Raw genomic sequence first — 19,373 nt, 5'->3', positions numbered from 1 at the left:
TTACAGATTAAGGGGCGGTAATATTATAATGAGATCCTTTTGCCACGTCACCAAGTGAGCGAAATCAGACGCGCTCGTTTTCTCAGAGGCTTGCAGAAAAAGGCTTACCAAAACAAAGTGATTGGGTTAATCTTTTTCACGTTTCCTTGGTTGGTAGATGCACCAGGGACCTGATTATAGCACTTAAAACCTGGAAAAGTCAGATTTTCATGATATGTCACCTTTAAATCAAATGCTAACATTATTTTTCAGGCTGGTTCAGCTGGCGCAGCGCTGAGCTAAATCTATAGCCTTCCAGTGAACTTTACCCCATGTCCTGGATTAGTTCATTATCATCTTCCTCTTCACACTCGTCCAGATCTCCAGAGAGAGGTGGTGGCGGCAACGCATCCATCCAGTTGAGAGATGGCGTTTTCACTGGCTTCCCCATCAACTTCTGCTTTGGTTGTTTTACTGTAGGAAAGCGAATTTTGTGAATAACAAAACAGATATATTAAGCATTTTTTTTTGTTAACTAAAGTTAAAATTAAATTAAAAAATAAAATTAAAAATCAATTTTAGGAAATTGAAATAAACCTAAAATAAAATGTTAAGAAAAATAGAAACATTGACATGGCAGCTAACTGAAATCAGTTTAAGTACTAAAATGACTAAAAATATAAATTAAAGCTAAATTAAAACATTAAAAAACTAATACAAAATTACAAAAGCACATAAGAAAATTAAAATGAAAATTGAAATGAAAACTGAAAATGTAAAAATCAAAGCACTATAATAGTATATAAAAAATACTAAAGTAACACAGCCAAGCACAACATTCGTATTAGCACCGAAGGGAACAGATAAGACTGGAAAGATACCGTTATCAGTCTTGGAGCGGTCTGGCTGAGCATACTGAACATTGGAGGTTCCAGGCTGAGTCATCCAGTGGCTGCCATCTTGTTCAGGGCTGCAGGGCGCCTGGTTGGTGAAAGGCATGATGGGAGTGCTGGCGTAGGGAGTGGTATGTTGAGAGAACTGAGCAGAGAAATTGCGCAGGTCCTCGCTGGTGGGATCAATGGTGCTGTAGATGGGGCCTTCGTTGGAGTCTGTGCTGTACTTCTCGTTTTGGTTGAGGTAATTAGAGATTCCCGCCTCTGAGGAAGCGACGGTAAATTAATTAGGGTTTAATTAATGAGACTCTGTGCTGTGGAAACTTAGTGTTAAATTAATTTAACAGTACAGCCGGTGGTGTTGCTCTATAAAAGCGAGTCTTACCATTATAGTATCTCTCCGGGGTGTCATGTTTAGACGTACAGCAGTTCACAGAGTCTTTCCCGTTGTGCACGAGATTGGTAGTTGGCCAAGAATCAGCCAGCCACGGGTAATTTCCCATGTTAGCACCCAGCATACCAGGCCTAGATATCCAGACATATCCAAAAATATCAATAACTATAGAATGAACTAAAGTCACTGTATTTACACTCTGAATTGTTGCTTAAGAAGCTAAAAGTGCCATTTACCTTCCATTAAGTCCAGAACTTTCACCATGTGGGAAACCAACTGTAGAGAGATGAAAGAAAGTGTTGTGATTGTTAACTAAAACTCAGACTATTCAAAATGATTTCCATTAACTGAAATAAAGCTGAAACAAAATAAACTATAAAAAATATAAAAGATGTCTTGGCACCTTACTAAAAAAAACAAGTTTTGGTACTAAAATTACTAAAACTAAATAGTATCATCATCATTTTGTATACATCAAATAGTAAAATCATAATTTAATGTCAAATGTCATTTGGTGTGATATGTGCATGCATACCCGCAGGTGTGTATGCAAATGATGCTGTGTAATGGCTGAGCTCTTTTCTCTTCTTCCGTCTGCAGTAGATCCACACGCTGAATCCCATAAGGATTACCCAGCATGCCCCGCCAATGCCTGCGATGAAGGCAGGCTGCTTCACTACGTCTGTGATCTGCTCAGCCAGACTTACATTCTCGTCAGATTCGCTGCCTCCACCTGTGACTGTAGGCTGCTCTGCGGGCAATTCTGAAAAGGAGAGAGAGAACGAAAAGAGAGCAAAGACAGATCAAAGTGTTACTCAGACAGAATGTCTTAATAGGACTCAGCTTATTGGAAAGAATTAAGCAATTTAGTCTCATAGCGGGACTTTAAAAAGCAATCAAAGAGAATTTACACAATTTTTTTGTACTTCAACTCCACAAGCCCGTCACTCTACTCTTTAATTCTTTCAGTTTAATAGTCATGGCTGTTTTTTCAGCGAATACTCACTGATAAGCACAGATACGGGCTGGCTGCGCGTGCCCACTCCTGCGCTGGTCACTGCTGCCACCTCCACCTGGTACAACACGCCGGGTAAAAGCCCCTTTAATAAAGTTGTCAGCACGCTTCCATCCACCGTCTGATTGATGTGGTAGCGCGTCTGAGAGTCGTTACCCAGACACCAAACCTGAAAAGAGATAACACTTAGATCTGAACTTTAAAATACTTAAGTGCCCTAACCTGGTCCTTGATCTGTAAGACTCACATCTGCAGAAGACACCAAGAAAGACACTAGCTGGAAAAGTTCGAGCGGGAGTCCATATCTCTCTCGTCTCCCCTGAGCCCACTGAGTTTTAACAGACCCCATATAGCGTGCAGTGAGTTTGCAGGGGGGTAATTGAGAATTAATGGGGGAAAGTCATGTGAGAGGAAACAATGCCTCCATCGTGATATAAATCCCGCCTCTTGTGTTTGTCCACGTTCATGAATCAGTCTGAATGAACAATATAACGGCGTTAGTAGCTATGTTTCCACCCAAACTTACAAATTAAACTTGTGTGCAAAACTGGAATATTGCATAAAACATTTGCGAATAAAGCACTATTTCCATCCAGTGAGTTGAAGATATCAATATAGTCACTTCATGATTAACTTTCGCTAAATATCATGAAGAAATTTTTATTTGCTGCAGTAGGAGAAGGCACTATATATAATCCTTTTTGTATACAATAAATTACAAGCTTCAGAGCATGCAGACAGAATGTGGTCATGTTATCTTATTTTCTGAGCCTGCTGTTTAGGAACGCAGTTTTGGGAGTTAATTATAACGAAGCACTTTGACGAGACTTTGCTCAAGCATGTTAGAATGACAAAACTAGCATTTCAGATGCTGTGCAATGAGATTGGTCCATTGGTTGGTCCAGTTTTATGCTGTCCCATTGCAAAGTCATGTCTTTTTTGATGCACATTAAGGAATTTATACAGTAGAAGTGTTTCCTTCAGTTTATGCGCATGTTTTCTACATTGGATACCAAATTTATCCTACAAGTTTTTTATACGCATTTTTTGAATTTATGCGCATCTTGGCATTTCCATCCAGCGATTTTTATGCAATATCCCAAAATGTGCATAAAAATAGGTGGATGGAAACATAGCTACTTGGAAGGCTAATTAAAAAAGTAAGTAAACAGCTCACACACTTAGATATAACACACTTAGATATAACCACTTTGTTACATCAAAATAGGACTTAAAATGGCATGAAAACATGACCTGTGGGAGTTTTTAGTGAGTAATCAGCTTGATGAAATTTAAGGTAAATCTCTGTGTCTGTGACAATATTTACCATGCTTTGATGACTGATGATCCGAAAAATGCAAAAGTAGTTAAAAGTTAACTATTAAAAAGAATAGCTGAACATAAGTTCATAAACATAATATATTGTTTAAATTGTTACTGCCTTGAGTTATTGTTTTGGAATAAATCTAAAATGCTTAAAAACAGTACATCACAAACTTGATGATTCATACTTTTATAATAGAATATTGATTACATTGTTAAAATAAAAATATAAAATATATATATTTTTTTCTTTTTCTGATAGTGTAAGTAATGTTTATTTAATCAAGAAAATGTGAGTGGGACATGAATTTACACTTGATAAAAAAAATGTTGAGGACTCGAAAATAGAAAAACATGAAATAATCAACAAAACTTAACTATTATATATATATATATATATATATATATATATAAAAAACATTAATAATCAAATCAAATAATCTGCTGACTGTATTGTGACATATCATGCAGCATTTTTTACTTTCACAAGTTACTTTTTGCAACGTGTCAGGTTGGGATATACTAAGTTTGTTTTGTTGAATGACTTTTGCAATCTACAATATACCTTATACTGTTGAATGACTCCATTTTGCATCTCAGTGGGAGGAGGCTGCCATGATACACTGATGCTTGAGCTGTTGCTGAGCTTGACTGTTGCCACGGTTACAGCACGAGGGGGTGCACTGGGAACTGGAAGAGAATTCAATTAAAATTACATTTTGAAAAGTGAGTGTCCTTAATAGTAAATCTACATTAGCCCTCTCCATAATTTTATTTGCTTGAATGAAGCGATTCATCTTCATATTATGTACAACAGAACAGAATTGAGTCGGGCTGGGCTGAATGAACCTGAATTGAATTGATTAGAACAAAATTAAATTGAAGTGCATCAAATGGAAACTGAAAGAGCTGCAGATATCTCACCCTCCTCTGGCGTGCGAAACGTCAGCGGGCGGCTGTCCATGCCCTGGAACTCGTTAAAGTAGGGTCGTATTTTAATCTCGTACTCCGTGCCTTTGAGCAGGTTAGCGATGACAGCGCTACGCTCTGTTGCAGCTTTCACTTCCTGCTGGGACCAGGAGCCGCCAACAGGACGATAAAGCAAACGATAACCCTGGATGTACTGAGACTGACGATCGACCTGACAGATGGAAAGAGGGAGACCGAGACAGAAAAATGAGATAAAGTGAGGCGGCAGGAGAATCATAAGGCCGGCGAGGGGCTGATTTGGAGGGCAGATATTAGCAGCACTCACGTTCCAGCTGATCTTCACGCTGGATGCCGTCAACAGCGCTGGTTCATGAAGCTGCACAGCCATCTCTCCCAGCTCCCTCTGCACCTGTCGATGGTCCACACCTTGACCTGTAGGACTGACATCTGCAAAAGACAACAAGAAACATCCAATATTAACATCTTTAAATTGTGTCTGTATGAATATAGAATACATCAAGAAAACTGACAAAATCATTAAGTCAAAAAAGGTAATATTTTATCCAAACAACAACAAAAAAAACAAAACAAGAAAAATAATGCATTTTATTTTGATTAAAGATAACCAAGTTCACTTTTTGTGACATTATTTTATGTGAAAAATTAAGGTAATATGGAAAAACATTTATATAATATATAAAGTTTGAGCTTGTGTGAGTTCTTTTAGCTCAAGATTAATTCAGCCTCTGTGTTACAAGGAACGATATAGAAAGTCATTTTTACCAACAGCTATTAGATTATATAATCAATGTCATATTAGATGACTGATGTTGAATTTTAATTGTATATTGTAATTATGTTAATTATAGAGTATTGTTTACTTTGATGCTTGAAACAAAGGGGTGCTTTATGAAATGCAGTATTTTATTTTATTCATTTATTTATTGTGTCCTTTGGGATTAATAAAGTCAATCAATCAAGTCAATCAAGTAAAGTTACTAAATAGACTAAATTGTAATGAGACTGTTGCTATAAGGACACACACAGGTAGAAATGTCTTCCCACTAGCTGCATGTACAGTATTCTGGTTGCATTCATTTGCAATGCACTTGTGTACGCAACTCATACAGCTTTCTATTTTTGTGCAATTCGTAGAAGTGATATTTACAACACAAAAATAGTCCGCTTTTCTAATTAACTTATGCTGTGTTTAATCATTTTGCATGTTGCTCAGCCAATACAGTTCATGATTATATTAACAAATTTCATTATTTGAGTTTAGAAACCTATTTGTTTTTAAATTAAATATATATATATATATATATATATATATATATTTTATTTATTTTTTTCTTTGTAAAATGCTTATATATCGCGGTATTTTGTTGTACTTGATTCCATTTTTGTAGATTTTAATTAAAATTAAATTAAAATATAGACACAAAATAGATATACAATATTTTTCTTCTGCCTTTCATGATTAGATCCTATCCACATTGAATGGAATTGATTAATATATAATCTGTATTATAACAGGCACTATTATTTTGTAATTTGTTTGTATACTTAAATAACAGTTATACAACATATAATTTGTATTACAAGTTCACACATTTTTAAAGATCTCATAAAATTGATTGGTCTCCAGCGTACAGACCTTGTGTGCGTACGGGCTCTGAGATGGGGCTGGGGTCACTCAGGCCGTAAACATTGACCGCACGCACAATGAACAGGTAAATGGTATTCGGCGACAGTCCAGTGACCGTGTGCTTCTCCAGTTTCACAAAATCTGCAACCGTCTGCCAAGTACTGCCTGCTGATTGGCTGAAAAAAATAGACAGAAAGATTATAGAGATTATATTACTACATTAATTATTCATCACATTTGCATCCACATTAATTCCATACGTGTTTATTTATGCTCTACAATATCAAAACCAGCAGATTCATACAGCTCAATCTGAATAAAACATAAATACACTAATGTTTTGTCCTACATTTGTCCTGAAGCTGTTGCACGGCATTAGAGAGAGGAGGGTTTAATAGCAAAGTCAATGTCATAGATGTTTATCTGCACTCTTTTGATTGTCATTACATGTGTCTGTTTAATGACCCAGCTCTTCTGTGATGCTATTCTTGTAGCCTTTGGCTTGACAGTGCGTGGCATGACTACAAAAAGATCTCTGCAGTGATAGATTTATTTATGGCACAGACTAGGCTTGTCATAATGCAGTGCATGTAATAAATAACACCTTGGATACTTAAATGAGATTTTATTAAACAAACTGAAAACATTGACGGATTCTGTCAATTTAGGAACACAGCTTTTTATTAACATCCAGATCACACCTAAGCATACAGGAATATGAACTTGACTTAATGAGAACCAAGAGAGCTACTTAGATGTGGCATACAGGTGGGCGAGATTCATTCAACAACATGCATCCCCATCTAATAAACAACGAACGTTAAGCACAGACATCTGTCTGTGCCAGAAGGCTTTGGGATATTCCTCTTCACTTGTCTGTGGTTAACCATCATCCTTGTTTAGAGCAGCGGTCATGTGCGGTGTGTTCAAGGTTTATTTTTCCCCAGTGGCAACTCCTGCCGCAGACACAAAGCCAATAAAAGCCCGACCTGCACAATTAGGCCAAGCCATAAATGCTGGGAACCTCGTAAATATTCCTTCAGCAGCCCACCGATAGGAGCGATAAATCCAAGGTCACTTTGCTATCAGCTGGGATGGAAGAAACAGGGAAAGGCTGAGGCACAGACAATTCCCTTTTCTCCAGCAAGACCGTGATTGGGCCCTTATAAACACCTGGATAAATGTGCATGCATATATTCCAAAAGTGGGCCGCAACATAAACCTTTTTATCCCTGTATCGAGGTGTCAACAGCCTAAATCCTCCTCATCCTCAATCTCAGTTCTTTTCCATCCCTCACTTGTTCTCCACCTCCCTTTCCCTGCGCTCCGTGTTCCACAGCACCTCAGGGAAGGAAATTTTATAGCAAACACCCCTTTCAGCCCCACAGCATTCGATAAAGAATCAATTTTAAGGATGTGGGGCCATGCTAACTGTTACCCAGGGGGGCAAGGGAGAGGACAGAGACATAGTGTGTGTATATGAAGTAGAGAAAGAATGAAAATGTGTATGTGTGTGGCTCTCTACATCTCCGTTGCTGAATATCCCGTTTGCTGTCTGCCCTCCCTCTAAGGACTGCAGGACCTTGGTTCTGTAATTAGAGGTAGCCCCATTTCAGCCAGCCTACAATAGCTTAAAGAAGTGTCTGTTTGGACTACATTTGAATTCATTAGCATGTCATACTGAGACCCTCAGCTATCAGAGTGAGAATATTTCTTAAGCTATGTTTCTATGAACAAACCTCTGGCAGACTGAACAAAACCTAAAACAGCAAGTGCAAGGATTTATTTATTTTTAAAAAAATTTTTTGATGGCCTGAACACCCAAATATGATGATCCCTGTATGAGGGACTCTTTTAGAAAATAAAAAAGTTTGTTTTTTATGTATTACAAACCCATTTATACTGTGTGAGATTAAACTAATTACTAATTATATAATTGGCTTTTTGATAATATTAAGCAAATCATTACAAAATAAATAGTTTCCATGTTTTACTGACAAATACTTTAAAGTTGAAAGCATATATTTTTTAACTCATTGTATGAAAGTAAAAACAGAAGATTTTTTATATATATGTATCCTATTAGAACTGCCAAGAGAATAAAATAAGCACGATTAATCGATTAGTCTAGAAAGCAAAATCAAATTCAGAAAATGTGTTAAAAATGACTGAATTAACTGAATTAAACCACATGAGCATGGTACTGTAGGTACAAGATCCAAAAATGGGCCTTCATCAAATAACTGTAAACAAGTAAACACAGGCACACAAGCACACACACACACTTATTATATTATATTTCATTGATTGTTTTTTTTTTTTTATATTTCTTTTCAGTTTTTCCAAGCAAATGCTTTTTTTTAAATAATCTCACTGCTCCAATTATTCTGACACCATGTTAATTATTTTGCCATGACTGTCACACACATTGAAGCTCCATTATTGTGCATAACCGGGTTCACCAAGCACATTTATAAAAACTATGTTGAAATAAAATAATTCAGAAATTGTTATGATGCCAAAACTATGGAAGCCCGATTCCGCCACTTATAAAAAATACAAATAAAAAAGATAATTGTGACTTTTTATCTCATAATTCTGACTTTTTTCTCGCAATTGTGAGTTTACATCTAAAAATTCTGACTTTTTTCTCATTTTTTCTTAAAAAATGCGAGATTTAAATGAAAATTCTTAGAAAGTAAGTCAGAATTGCATGATATAAAGTTGCAATTCTGAGAAATAAACTCAGAATTGTGAGATATAAACTTACAATTCTGAGAACATATCAGTTTTTTTTCCCATCAGAATTGGACTTTATAACTCACAAAGTCAGAATTGCGAGAGAAAAAAGCTTAAAGAAGTGTCTGTTTGGACTACATTTGAATTCATTAGCATGTCATACTGAGACCCTCAGCTATCAGAGTGAGAATATTTCTTAAGCTATGTTTCTATGAACAAACCTCTGGCAGACTGAACAAAACCTAAAACAGCAAGTGCAAGGATTTATTTATTTTTAAAAAAATTTTTTGATGGCCTGAACACCCAAATATGATGATCCCTGTATGAGGGACTCTTTTAGAAAATAAAAAAGTTTGTTTTTTATGTATTACAAACCCATTTATACTGTGTGAGATTAAACTAATTACTAATTATATAATTGGCTTTTTGATAATATTAAGCAAATCATTACAAAATAAATAGTTTCCATGTTTTACTGACAAATACTTTAAAGTTGAAAGCATATATTTTTTAACTCATTGTATGAAAGTAAAAACAGAAGATTTTTTATATATATGTATCCTATTAGAACTGCCAAGAGAATAAAATAAGCACGATTAATCGATTAGTCTAGAAAGCAAAATCAAATTCAGAAAATGTGTTAAAAATGACTGAATTAACTGAATTAAACCACATGAGCATGGTACTGTAGGTACAAGATCCAAAAATGGGCCTTCATCAAATAACTGTAAACAAGTAAACACAGGCACACAAGCACACACACACACTTATTATATTATATTTCATTGATTGTTTTTTTTTTTTTATATTTCTTTTCAGTTTTTCCAAGCAAATGCTTTTTTTTAAATAATCTCACTGCTCCAATTATTCTGACACCATGTTAATTATTTTGCCATGACTGTCACACACATTGAAGCTCCATTATTGTGCATAACCGGGTTCACCAAGCACATTTATAAAAACTATGTTGAAATAAAATAATTCAGAAATTGTTATGATGCCAAAACTATGGAAGCCCGATTCCGCCACTTATAAAAAATACAAATAAAAAAGATAATTGTGACTTTTTATCTCATAATTCTGACTTTTTTCTCGCAATTGTGAGTTTACATCTAAAAATTCTGACTTTTTTCTCATTTTTTCTTAAAAAATGCGAGATTTAAATGAAAATTCTTAGAAAGTAAGTCAGAATTGCATGATATAAAGTTGCAATTCTGAGAACATATCAGTTTTTTTTCCCATCAGAACTGGACTTTATAACTCACAAAGTCAGAATTGCGAGAGAAAAAAATAAATTGCAAGATATAAACTCGGAATTGTATCTCACAATTCTGACTTTATAACTCACATATGCGAGTTCATATCATGCAATTCTGAGAAAAAAAAGTCAGAATTGTGAAATAAAAACTAACAATTAACTATTTTTTTTTTTTATTCAGTGGCGGAAACGGGCTTCCATACAAAACTATGTGCTCATAACTGCCCTCTGCCCTAACTGCTCAAGTAAAGCTAAATTACTAAACTGCCACAAGAAACCTAAATGTATAGAATAATTCAGTAATTCATAAACTATATCCCCTTTAAATAAGTTCTCCAGTCCATGTCTGAAATTCAATTGTAGAACACCAATACAGTTGCTATTAATTTAGATCTTTCTGGCAGTAGGTTGCCGCCTGAGGGGAGTGATTCTTGTAGGAGGCAGGATGTGATATGTAAGCACAGGATGTAGCTGCCCTCGCATGACTGTGAGGAGCAGTAGAGCGGGGGAAAGGGGTCAGGGACGGGGCAGCCACGCGGTGGTATTAGCCCGTCTGTCACGGCTGACCAGCGACACTAAGACAGTGACAGTGAATTAATAAAAAATGAAGAATAGACCCCTGTAGTAGCCTCTGGCAAGAAACAATATTATCTTGGCTAGGAAGGAAAACAAACAGGAAGGGAGCAGAATGGAGACGCTTACAGAGTGCGCCAGCTCACCTGAAAGCCTCAATTATGTAAGAGGTGACAGCCGCTCCGCCTTCATGTGCGTTCGGTTGCCAGGTCAGGGTCACGCTGTTACGGGTCACATCAGTTACTACAGGCTTCTGGGGTGGACCGGGCAGCTGGTAGGGCTCTGAAACCGGGGGTACAGAGAGACCGCCACTCTCTGTAAAGATAAGATTAGAAATATAAGCATGCCGTCTTCATATTGGTTCAAGTTATCATTCTGTGAGCTATGGTTCTGTTTGCAGAATATATCAGAAAACTCTTGCTGTTTCCATATTAGTCTAGATTTATAGGACATTATAACAGAAATCAATACTGAACAGGAAAAATCTGATCTCAGGTCAGCACTACTCTAGTAAATGGACTCATGTATCTACTGAGCAAACTTGCAATGGAAGCGGCTCCCTCAGTTTGAAGATGATATGATGCAGTTTGTCAAGGATAAAGACACATAAAGGTGATGATGGAGCACTTGTGTGTGTTTTTTTACCTTTTACTGTGAGTACACCACTCCAGCTCGTCTCTCCACTCAAACTGGAGGCAACACAGGTGTAGGCCCCGGAGTCCGTTTCCTAGCAACAGCAGGCTCAGGGTCAGCATTTGTATGGATAAACTCGAGCACAATGCATTGCCTCACTCCGCTTGGAGCAGCGTGGAAATCTTGACAAATGAGCACAAATTCCTCGAAATTGCCTATTGTTTCGCAGTAATACAGGATCAACAGTTATTTTTTCCTATTACTATTGAAGTTAGAGACAGGAAGAAAATAATGTGCTGTTGTGAAACCAAGTGAGCTCGTATGTTGGCATATTTTTTACAGCATCATAGGCATGTACCCAAATGCAGAGACAAAATAATTACTTCTATAACAGGCAAACTATAAACTGTATCGTTCACAAAGAATGAAGACCCGCAGTGCATTGCGACACATGCATAAAAAATACATTCAAGACGGTGGACGAGTTGAGAAAATCTCCTTATTTCTTTTTTGTTGTGAACAATCATTTGAGTACAATCATGTAGCATATTTCAAGTTACATACAATACTCAATGCAACCACGGAATATCTTGTACAATTATGTACAATTACCTGGTATGTTTTAACTATAAATTATACTCAACCTTCATTAAATTGTTTCAAAGTATAACCTGTTTTGAGAAAATCTCCTTATTTCTAATACAAATATGTGTAATTCATTCAATGCTGAAAAGTATGAAAGAAATAGTTAAATCTAATTATAGTAGAGTGTTTTATTCAATATTTGTGTGCATAATGTATTTCTATGCTTATTAGAGTATGAGTCTGAATACTTTCCGTACCCACTGTATATATATATATATATAAGGATAAAGACACATAAAGGTGATGATGGAGCACTTGTATGGAACGATATTCCGGACTATTTTCAAAAGGAATTGCAAATTGTATTTTCAATTGCGTTTTCCATATGTGGACGCATAAATTGTGACATAATCCAAATGCAATTTCAAATCCTGCATTACCGTTTGCATTTTCGCTTTAATTTCTTATTATCAATGTTGAAGACAGGTGTTTTGTGGAAACGTTTACATTTCATACATTTTTTCTGGATTCTTTGATGAATAGACAGTTCAAAAGAACAGCATTTATTTGAAATAGAAAACTTTATAAATGTCTTTATTGTGACATTTTATCAATGTAATGCATTAGAATTAAATCAATAAATAAATCTTACTGACTTCAAACTTTTGAATGGTAGTGTATGCAAATAACATTAGACAGAAATCAATATGCAACTGTCTAACCCATTAAACACTTTAAAATAGCAAACCACGCTGAACAGCTTATTCAGATGAATCCATCAGAGTTTGAGATTGTTTTCATACTAGTGTCTCCGTAAGTCTATAAAAATCTTTCCATTGTGGGAACCCAAGTGAATTTTCATCTGTCCGTTTGATTTAACATATTTGTGTCTATCATCTGAGTTAGCATGGTTGTACTGAATGTGCAGGAAGAAAAAGGAAATACAAAGACAAACTGGTGAGCGGTGGGGAGGGCGAGGGGCATTACATTTTAACCACAGGGCCGAGGGGAGAAGTCAGGCAGAAATTGCTTACGACAGTGAGAGATGTAGTAAAGCTTTTCTTTCTCTCTCTCCATGACAGCGATCTAATAGTGCTGACAGCTCAGGGGCACCAATGACACGTCTGAGGATTTGACTCATCTGTGATGCACACATACATCCACACACCATGACCTCGAATTGCTGTCTGCTTACTTGTGATGTGTCTGTTTCATCTTAATCTCATTTGTATGTAGCATAATGCATGTTAGCGTGAATTAAACAGCAGCTGACGTAAACAACAGATATTAGTAGAAAAGCCAGAAAAAGTCTCGTCTGAAACTGAACCCATGTACTGAAGAGTAGCTTTATATCCTCAGGCAGTACAGGAGTGTGTTGTTGAGAGTGTTATTTTGGTCACTTATGAATCTCTCTTGGGAGGAGGAGAAGAGGAAACACAAGGTGTAGAAACAGTTTTCTCTGTGACCTCTTCCTCTTTTAGTGGATAACCTCATTGGTTAGACCTCTGCTGTGCTGGCTAGTCATTGGTGGAAAGCTGGAAGAGCTCAGAGAGGTAAGCAACTGGGCATCGACTGATTAATCATAGATGGCAGCTCTGGGTTCAGCGCTAAACACACACTTAAAAATGCATGAGTGGAAAAGGAAATAGGGAGATAAATATTTTGATAATATGCATTCGCATCCTCTACTTATTTAAAGGGATAGCTCAACTATGAATGCAACTTCTGGCATCATTTACTCACCCCCATGTCATTCCAAACCTGTATGACTTTCTTTCTTCTGTGGAACACAAAAGATGATATTTTGAAGAATGTGCTGGTCGCTCTTTTCTGTGCAATTACTATGAATGGGAACTGAGGCTTTCAAGTTCAAAAAGAACTTAAAAGCACCATGACTTGTGTTATATTTCAAGTCTTTTGAAGTCACACAACAGACTGAAATATAAGTCGCCTGATAATTTTTCCCTGAAGTGGGCACTTCAATCAGTTCTTTGAGTAAGTTTAACTTGAGAACCAGATTTGTGAAAGATTATTTTGAGTCAGATCTTTGAATGAATTGGATGATTCAATATTAGTTCATTCAATTAAACATTTTGTGAATTGTGAACTGAATCAACTGATTCATTGAAAAGATTTGTCATGTATCAGGCACCACTACTTTCATGAACTCCTATAAAGGTGACCAGAGCAATTGTTGCTATTGTTAACTAAAACCAAATGTATTAAAATGTTTTAAAACAAAGTTGATTTAAAACAAAATATAAATATTTGACGATAAACTTAAAACTAAAACCTAAACCTTACTGAAAAAAGTTAAAGTACTAAAATGACTGAACTACAACTGCAATAAAAATCAGTTACAATGAAAAAGAAATTTAGTAAAAAAGAAAAAGAAAAAAATGAACAAAACTGACAAAAGCACATTAACAAAATTACTAAACTATAATTAAAATAAAAACAGGAAAAAAACAAATAAAAGCTAATATAAAATATTAATAAATACTAAATAGCATATAAATAATATATATAAAAAAACACTGTCCTGTTCCTCAGACAAAGCTATCGTATGGCTTCAGAAGTCTTGAAATATTGTGCAAAAGTCATATGATATGCTTTTGCTTTTGTCATTTTAGAGCTTGACAGTCCCATCCTCATTGACTTTTCATTATACTACAAATACTGGCCCAGGATATTCTTCAAAAAATCTCCCTTTACAATAAAAAACAGAGGTTTGGAACAATGTGAAGGAGAAGAAATAATGACCGAATTTTGGGGTGAACTATTCCAAGCTATTAGTTTTTCTCTGTCCAACAGACACACACTCATTCTTTTACCTCACTCCCCTGGCACAGTCGAGAGCAGGCAGTTTCTGGCGATTCTCCCGGTATAATGGCACCTTTTCACAGCGCTCTCCCTTACTTTCTCCCTTCCCTCACACACTCGCATGCTACCATCTGTGCAAACCCCAGTCTCCGTGCCCCCTTGTGCTCTCCCATCATGCCGGGGTAATCGGGACTAAAGGGGGCCAACAGAGGCACCAGACCAGAGAGGACAGGGCCAACACCAGAGCCAAAGATGCCCATCTGAACAAAGCATGCAACGTTTAACAAGCCAAATAAACACAACTCAACACAAAAGCTTAAATTCTCACTGATAAATGAGGCTGCTACTTGAATTCACACAAATTTTTGGCGTGAGCTGTCCGTAAAGTCACTGCACTGAATATCAAGGGCATGTTTAATGTGATGCAAACATTGCAGAGAGTACAAGGTTGCTGAGAGTAGCACATAAAGATTGCTAGCCTCCCCACCTTTCTATATCCAAGAATGAGCATTTAATTAAGGCATGAGTGACTGTTAATCATTCCCAGGCACAATCAATTAACACATCAGGTCTGTTCACGGCAGTGCAGCGACCTCAGGTAAAACCTGCAATCGCACACACCCCTGAGGCCTTGAGGAATGGATTTCATTAGGCTAGCATGCGCTAATACTAACGACGGCACACACTCCCATTACAATCATAATTACCGGTTTTATCGCTGTGCACAACTCTCGCATGAGCGGCTGGGTCACCCCGAAACCGTCCACGGAGCAAGTATTAAAATCGATCTGCTAATTAAGACTGCCTGTTTGCTGTAAACTCGATTGCGCGTTTTATGCCCCCCCCATTGATCGGACAGAGGTAATGACATTTTACAGAAATCGTCTGTGTCTAAACGTTACATCAGCGTGTCTGAAAATGCATGGCAAGTGAAAACTATTCATATGGAATATTCCATGATAGCATACTGTCAATGAAAAGAGCCGCCTGTGATGGGACATGCACTGAAGAGGGCTCGATTTGAAAAAAAAACATACGTTAACATCCCCTGGGGATTAGCATTTTTGAAAATAAAAGCCATAGATGCCATAGATGCTGAAAATCAGACCCTTGTGAGCACACTTAAACACTATCTTGACTGAAGTACCTGCAGGGCTGTGATTTGTAAAGTGCCATTTTCCATTAGGCTAATGCTCTCGTCGTTGCCCAGGATTCTCTGGCCGTCGCGCTCCCATTGGATGCTCGGAAGAGGGTTGCCCATCACGTGGCACTGCAATTGGGCTGTGGTTCTCGGAGCGAGTGTCTGGTTGGCTGGTCCTTGGCGGATGATGGGAGGGATCCGGTCGGATGGGGCTAAGGGTGAAGAGAATGAGAGAAGAACCATATTTACATGTAACACCACCATATCATCCACCTCGTTCAAATTATACACAAGAGATTGTTGAAAAACACACACTGTGAATTATGCTAATTGAGATTTTGAGAGTAACATGATGGTAAAATACAATATCATCATGCAATATGACATATAATGACAAAAACAAATACAATTACTAAAAAAGTATCAAATGTCCAGTGCTAAATTCATATGTGCACTGAAACATTCAGCAAAAGGTAAAAGTAAAGGGGGGGAAAAAATCACTGAATTTAACTGGCCAATTGTTTTGTACTCTTACAGCCTGCCACACAAAAACGATCAGTAATTCATCTGATTTTAATTAGATCAATGACACAGGCCTCTGGATATAATTTGACTGAGTTGTGGTACAACTATAAACTCTTTTTGAAATGAATGTATAATGTTATTGCATAGTGGAACTAAGCCAAATGCATGTTAACACCTTTAGCAGGCTGTGTTGTGTTATAATAAAATTATTCTGTGCTTTTAAGCTTGCTGTACAACATTTATGGGTCAATAACTGGTAAAGATGGATGCACTCTAAAGCTGCATGCTATTAAATACACAAAATTTCCCCAAGAAGATTATGTAGTTTTTATGAAATCATCAGTGGTAGAGGTGTTCAGACTTATGCTGTGCTCAATTCAAAGATGAAGATGTGGGATTATACATTGCTACTTGAGATCTCAGACCTACGAACATTTATGTAAGATTATTTCCACTCTCTTAGCATATTTATGTGACCATGTACATATACCTCTTACAGCACTGAGTGAAAAAAAGGCATTTTACTGCACTTTTCTACACAGCTGAATTTTTTCCAAGTTGAAAGGTATGCAGCAATATAGCATGTAAAATGCATGATGATACATTTCAACACGGCACTCTAGAATAATTACAGTACCTGTGTTCTTCTACAATTTATTCTTCCATTTCCTCTCGTTCAGCTGCATCTCTTTCTATAGACCAATGTGATGGCTTAACACGGCCGTGTTTCCATGAATAATTTATTATTTGTTTGACTAGAGCTGTAAAACCTACTGTCTATTGACCTAAGCAAAGAGAAAAGTCCATAGATAAATAATTGACAATTCGGTTACTTTAGCATTCTCATTTGAAAAAACAAGGACCTGGGAAAGGCAGCCTGCATCTCTGACATTTTCCCTCCACAGCGGTAAGAAAAAGAAAAGACCATAAGGTCAGAAAGAAGACGAGGGCTGTATCGCTCAAACAAAACCGAGTTGTGTTTCTACATGATGTGAAATTCATAGGCACGAGAACCATCCTTGGGTGCAGTGACCATGCGCTGCACATACATATGTCCTTCCATAGATCATTTCATCATGTATCAGGTAAGTACATTACAGCAAACATCAGCCAGATGATGCCAACATGCCAGGGACGTCATCTTTAGAGGCCACAGCAGGCACAGGGGTTTCTGGGAAATGCAATTATATTTTATAAGCCTGATTTTTTAGCAAACCTACAGCAGACTGTGCAGATATTGGACTCTTGGTGAAGATTTTTCATGTGATGTGCCTAGACTCAGTTTGGTACACGCGCACACACGTGGAGTACACATAAACAGTTTATCCTGTTACCGGGGAGCATGACGGAGGCGGCATATGTTCCTGGGGTTATTTGCATAGCTCGATTGTGCCCTGTCCTTTCTGATTACGTCTCCAGAGCTTCCTGCTGTTCTCTCATTTGCAGAAGCAGAAATTTTAATTTGGGGCGGCTTTGAAGACTTTTTTATTTATTTCGGTTTAGAGCAATACGGCTACGGCGGGGCGAAGCGGCAATTTGTTCAAACGCAAACAAAAATATTACTCAAATCTTTGTGATAAGGCCTCACACAAGCAATTCAATTACATGTACAGTTCTGGACCTTTAATGTAGTTAGATTGATATTAAATTATCAATACAAGCCAACCGCCGGTGTTTGATGGAGCTGGTGGGGGTGGATAAAAGGGCAACTGTATGTGTGTGTGTGTGTGTGTGTGTCCAAAGGTAGTTTGAAGTATTTACTCACTGCTTTCCACCTCCAGCAGGGCTTTGGTCAAGATGCTGCCTGCCACACTGATGGCCTGGCAGATGTAGTACCCAGAATCCTCGCTGTGCACATCTGTAATAGTCAGCTCTCCACTTAACGACACAGAAAAACGGCCTGACTGTGAAGGTGGCTGACTGGGAAACAGCAGGACCTGTTCAAACCACAGAAACACTGTTAAACGCTATTAAAAGACTAACCATGATAAATCACATTTTAAGTTGATGCTTTTTGGCTATCTAGCTCAGATAACTCAGGAATAGCTTAACTCACAAAAGACCATTATAAAACTTATCAATTGCTGTCTTTTTTCCCCAAAAAAATAATCACAGTTCCACCTAAATCTAAAGTGATTTGAATAGCAGATGAATCACCAGCACACATCAGCAGTGTTGGGCAAAGTTACTTTTAAAAGTAATGCATTACAATATTGCGTTACTCCCTAAAAAAGTAACTAATTGCGTTACGTTACTTTTGAGTTACTTTTTAAATCTGGGCAGGGCTTGATTGTTTGTTTTTAATATAAAAAAGTTCTTCTTTTGTAAAAAATTTAACAAACAAATGTAAAAAGCCCTTTCACACCAAAAGTGAATTGAATACGCCTCAGGCTGAAGGAAATGTAAATTCATGTCTGTACAGTATAGGGCGCAGCTCAAACAAATTGCACGAAGAATATGATGCAGGAGAAGAAAGTTCAACACTATTCAGCAATAACAAAAATGAAACACAAATGTGTAATTTTTGCTTAGTATGGTTGAATTGGATCACCGAAGGTCAGTAGCAAAGACATTGGTTAATAAAATGGGATTAAATACATAAATTATATTTGTCTTATTTAACATTTAATTATTGCAGGTTTGTATAATATTCTGAGTTTGGATTCGACTGTTTTTATTCATTTTGAGGAATACTGAATCTGTTTTTGTGCAGTGAGATGAGTAAATACATGTTCATATTTAGTCTAGAACTACAGTATCATCATGTTCACACACAACGCCTCTGCACTAACTCCCAATTTCTCTCAACATGGCAACACGAGAGCTGTCAGTCAAGACATGGGAAACAAAGTAACTGGCGTTACGTATTTGAAATAATAACTTAGATATTTCCTTCTAAATTAAAAAGTAATGC

General features: G+C 37.0%; 1 protein-coding gene across 4 annotated transcripts in view; it reads right to left on the bottom strand.

Moving 5' to 3' along the window:
* Positions 1–19,373, bottom strand: part of robo3 (roundabout, axon guidance receptor, homolog 3 (Drosophila)) — an 85,408-nt gene that overhangs the window by 8,260 nt on the left and 57,775 nt on the right. For all 4 annotated transcript variants that reach the window (XM_016561363.1, XM_016561364.1, XM_016561366.1 and 1 more), the window contains 14 exons: positions 18,225–18,396; positions 15,941–16,146; positions 11,398–11,479; positions 10,899–11,067; positions 6,192–6,358; positions 4,860–4,981; positions 4,529–4,745; positions 4,170–4,294; positions 2,273–2,450; positions 1,802–2,029; positions 1,503–1,542; positions 1,258–1,397; positions 861–1,136; positions 309–453 (listed from right to left, as the gene is read on the bottom strand). In XM_016561363.1, coding sequence (XP_016416849.1) covers positions 309–453; positions 861–1,136; positions 1,258–1,397; positions 1,503–1,542; positions 1,802–2,029; positions 2,273–2,450; positions 4,170–4,294; positions 4,529–4,745; positions 4,860–4,981; positions 6,192–6,358; positions 10,899–11,067; positions 11,398–11,479; positions 15,941–16,146; positions 18,225–18,396 — 2,267 coding nt within the window. The remainder of the gene's footprint in view (positions 1–308; positions 454–860; positions 1,137–1,257; positions 1,398–1,502; positions 1,543–1,801; positions 2,030–2,272; positions 2,451–4,169; positions 4,295–4,528; positions 4,746–4,859; positions 4,982–6,191; positions 6,359–10,898; positions 11,068–11,397; positions 11,480–15,940; positions 16,147–18,224; positions 18,397–19,373) is intronic.

This window comes from Sinocyclocheilus rhinocerous, unplaced genomic scaffold, assembly GCF_001515625.1.
Source record: "Sinocyclocheilus rhinocerous isolate Xijiao unplaced genomic scaffold, SAMN03320098_v1.1 scaffold708, whole genome shotgun sequence".
Classification (NCBI taxonomy): Eukaryota; Metazoa; Chordata; class Actinopteri; order Cypriniformes; family Cyprinidae; genus Sinocyclocheilus; species Sinocyclocheilus rhinocerous.
The sequence above is the reverse complement of the archived record's forward strand: the minus strand, read 5'-3'. Positions and strand labels throughout refer to the sequence as shown.